The sequence below is a fragment of the Nicotiana tomentosiformis genome, chromosome 6 (assembly GCF_000390325.3).
Source record: "Nicotiana tomentosiformis chromosome 6, ASM39032v3, whole genome shotgun sequence".
In the NCBI taxonomy this organism is placed as follows: domain Eukaryota; kingdom Viridiplantae; phylum Streptophyta; class Magnoliopsida; order Solanales; family Solanaceae; genus Nicotiana; species Nicotiana tomentosiformis.
Window position 1 is genome coordinate 134451506 of NC_090817.1, and position 4109 is coordinate 134455614.

The window sequence follows — 4109 nt, forward strand, 5'->3', positions numbered from 1 at the left end:
TATCTAGAACTCTACACCGTAAGGTTTAAACATAGAAGAACAAAGCCTCATGCCAGATCCCTAGTAGGAACGTTTGTTTGCATCATGTGTATTTAACTTTGGGGACTCAATACAGGGGTTGGGTCCGTCTAGGACAGGTGTACCCAAATTAAAAAGACTATCCTGATGCATCTTACGTGCTACTTGTGCATCTGTCTATTTCGGCTTGCATATTGACTGACTTCTAGAATAGGGAAAGAAAATCAAGAAAACAAAACAACAAGAGTGAGGTAGGTATTTGAAACATTTCGAAACTCTGTTGAAATTTTGAAAAACAAAGAGAGAAAATAAGCCAATGTTTTCAAAATTCATGTTTCCCTTTTTCCGTCAAAACTGACCGAACTACGCGGGTCTGATTCTCACCGGATGTGAGATACGTAGGCAAACCTCATCGGTTCCGGCCCACAATTTTAAAAATCCAAAAATATTTTCCTTTACTTCCTCCTTTAGAAAAGTCTTCCTTTGAGATCCCATTTTTTAAAAAATCCAAAAATATTTTCCTTTAATTCCTTCTTTAGGAGTCTTTTTTTTTTTTATAGAAAATCACAAAAAAATATAAAAAAATAAGAAAATTTTTAAACCAAAAAAATATTTTATTTGTAGGAGTCTTTTATTAGAAAAAGAAAACAAATGAAATCAAAATCCAAAAAAAAAAAATATTTTCTACATTTGTTTTTTAGAAAGTCTTTCTCCCAAAAATCCAAAAAAAAAACAAAACATCAAAAGCCAAAAAATATTTTTCTTTCTTATATAGAAGTCCTTTCGGAAAAAATTAGAAAAAAATAAATAAATCAAATTTCAAAAATATTTTCTTTCTTCTTTATAAATCTTTCTTTCAGAAATTAAAAAAAAATCAAATTCCAAATAGAGTTAGTTTATTTACTTTATTTCTGATCTTCCCGAACTACGCATGATCTGATTCATGTTCCCACATGATACGTAGGCAACCTACATCAGGTTCGATCGACCAAAAAAAATAAAAAATGAAATGAAATGAAAACGAAAAAAATAAAAAAAAAATAAAATAAAAAATGATGATGATAATAAGGACCAACTGAGTCCACTCTAACGTGTCTCTTATTTTGAATCATAGAAGAAAGTTGAGGTGGTCGGTTTGTGGCAAGCTGGCAACACAAAATCCAAAGAAAAAATGTCATTCACAACTGACATTGAAGCTGTTACGAGTGGTCAAGAGACTCGGGGTCAGAGGGTTCGACAAGAGTCTACTGTGGTTGAGGAAAATAGAATACCAAAACAGCAAATGACTGAAATGTGTCAAGCATCGGCCAATGGTCAAGGACCACCCCTTTCTCATGTTTTCCCAAAATTCACACCCATCTCGACTATTACCACTCTTGTCTCATTGTCTGATCGATCCTATCCATTTGGGTTCAGTCTTTATCCTAACTGTACGACTACAACTGGAACTTCTGTTGCGCGCTCCCAAAGTGTGCCATTGACAACCAATCAGATAATCACTGCTGTTATGCCCGTTTTCACTATCCCACAGCCAACAATGGTACAAAAGAAAAGTCATGAGTCACAATTTTCTACCCAACAAAAACAATACCATTCTCCTGAGTACCACTCGTACCTATTTGATCTTCCTTCAAAGATTGAGAAGCCTACCCGAAAGATGGCACAAGAAGAAATGACCCAAAGAGTGAAAAACTTAGAACAAAAGTTGAAAAACATGCAAGGGTCGGCAGGTCAGAAGAGTATTGCCTTCAAGGATCTATGTATGTTCCCCGGTGTTCGTTTGCCACTTGGTTTCAAGATCCCCAAATTTGAAAAGTATGATGGACACGGAGACCCCATAGCCCACCTGAAAAGGTATTGCAATCAGCTAAGAGGTGTGGAGGGAAAAGAAGAACTAGTAATGGCTTATTTCGGGGAAAGCCTGACCGGGGTAGCCTCTGAATGGTTTATGGATCAAGAAACCTCTCACTGGCATGTCTGGGATGACATGGCCCAGGCCTTTGTCAAACAGTTCCAATACAACATCGATATCACAACTAAAAAGTGTTGAAAAATCTCAAATATAGTCAAAAATTAGGTACTCACAGCTGCCCCTCTTTGCTTGGAAACACGAAGAGTTTTCAGGCAAAGACAATGTGAGCCGTGTGACTAATTTTTACCATATCGTTATTCAAAAGAGGAAAAAAATAAAAGGAAAAGGTACAACCGAGTCCTGGTTTTGGACATCCTACATATCCCGGGTTATAAGGGAATCAGGTCGCGTGTAGTTCAAGAGGTGAACGAAGTGATGGAGTGTGTGTAGAGGATGAGAAAGTCGAGTGAGGTATCGATCCGTCGAGGTTCCGGTCCGCGGTCCTGTTATTACATCAAAATCAAAAATGAAAAAGACTAACTAAGCCTGTCAGCTATGAGTTACAAGATTCCTATCTATAAGTCTTCCGAAGCTTGATCTTGAGTCTTGAATGGTTCTTCATGCAGACTTTTGATTTGAACCTTGATGCTTGCTAGCTGCAGGTGCTGATTCATTCTTCTACAGCTTCTTCGGATCAAGACCGGACATGCAGTGCTCGTGCATTCAGCCATGTCTTGAGCAGTTCACGTCTTTCAACGGCTTATTTGCCCTCTCACTAGTGGTTACTCCCGATCCGAAGCCGCTCCGGATTCCGATCTATATGACCTCCGGGCGGTACAAAGTAAACCTCTTCCGTAGAAGCAGGTAGTAACCTAACCGATGGGGGATAAGCTTCATCGTCGAGAGGGAAAGAGCCCGGATCACCAGCTAAGGCCCCTAAATGACCGCTCAGTGATAAAGAAGGTAGGGGTGCAGAGACAGCCAGGAGGTTTGATGCTCATGGGCAGCTTATCTCTAATTGGATTTCCTTATCTTTCTTCTTCAAATTACGAGTAGAGATTTGGGGAGAGTGGATAGGACAGGGTGGTGGATGACGTGCATTTTGGATTCACTTCTCTCTTTTTTTCTCTCTTTTATTCTGGATTGAGACTTCTTCCTTTGGTCATCTCGGACTATCAACTCGCATTCTTGAGGCGAGCTTCTGCTACTTCTAACTTGAATTGAATTCTGAAATGACTTCCCTCGTTCTTCAGGTGGGCGCCTGCAACTGACTTGAAATTTGAAATGAATTCCCTCGTTCTCCAGGTGGGCGCCTGCCAATGAATTGAAAATTGAAATAAACTGGAAGTTGACTCTATTCTTCAGGCGGGATCCTGTTGTCTCTGACTTGAACTTGAAAACTAAAAGTTGACCCTGTTCTTCAGGCGGGCTCCCGATGCCTCTCTAACTTGAACTTGAAATAAATTCCCTCATTCTCCAGGTGGGCGCCTGCTGACTTAAAACTTGAAATGAATTCCCTCATTTTCCAGGTGGGCGCCTGCTGTCTTAAAACTGAAATAAATTCCCTCGTTCTCCAGGTGGGCGCCTGATGACTTAAAACTTGAAATGAATTCCCTCGTTCTCCAGGTGGGCGCCTGATAACTTAAAACTTGAAATGAATTCCCTCATTCTCCAGGTGGGCGCCTGATACTACAACAAAATAGACAAAACAAAAGAAACTTTTCTGCCCCAGTTTGCACTAGGAAGATTTGTGAGTTGTTAGCAGAACTATAAATCACCTATGCTATTGATGAATGATACAATGATGAGAGTAAAATTGAAGACTCGACTAGGATATGCGTCTCCTAAAGAAATAAAAATTTGAAAAACCCAAACTAGGAAGTGTGTCTCCTAAATTTGAGATTGGTCTTGCGGAAAACTATAAACTAAGCTTGACTAAACTAAAAACTAACCCTATTCTCCAGGCGGGACCCCTGATTTCAAGAAAACTAAAGATTGATAACTTAAGAAAACTAAAAATTGACCCTAGGTTTTAATCTTAGGAGAAAGATTCATCAGACTAGGTTTTAATCTTAGGAGAAAGATTCATCAGACTAAGATTTTGATCTTAGCGAAAAATTCATCAGACTAGGTCTCTTTTTTTTTTTTTTTTTGGTATCTTAGGAGAAAGATTCATCAGACTAAGATTTCTATCCTAGGAGAAAGTTCATCAGACTAGGTTTTCAATCTTAGGAGAAAG

General features: G+C 38.9%; 1 protein-coding gene across 1 annotated transcript; it reads left to right on the forward strand.

Annotated features, from left to right (window-relative positions):
- The first annotated feature begins 1189 nt into the window (after nucleotides 1-1189).
- On the forward strand, nucleotides 1190-2068 carry LOC138894803 (uncharacterized). Its single transcript, XM_070179534.1, has one exon. The coding sequence runs from the start codon at nucleotides 1190-1192 to the stop codon at nucleotides 2066-2068; it is 879 nt and encodes a 292-aa protein (XP_070035635.1).
- The last annotated feature ends 2041 nt before the right edge of the window (nucleotides 2069-4109 follow it).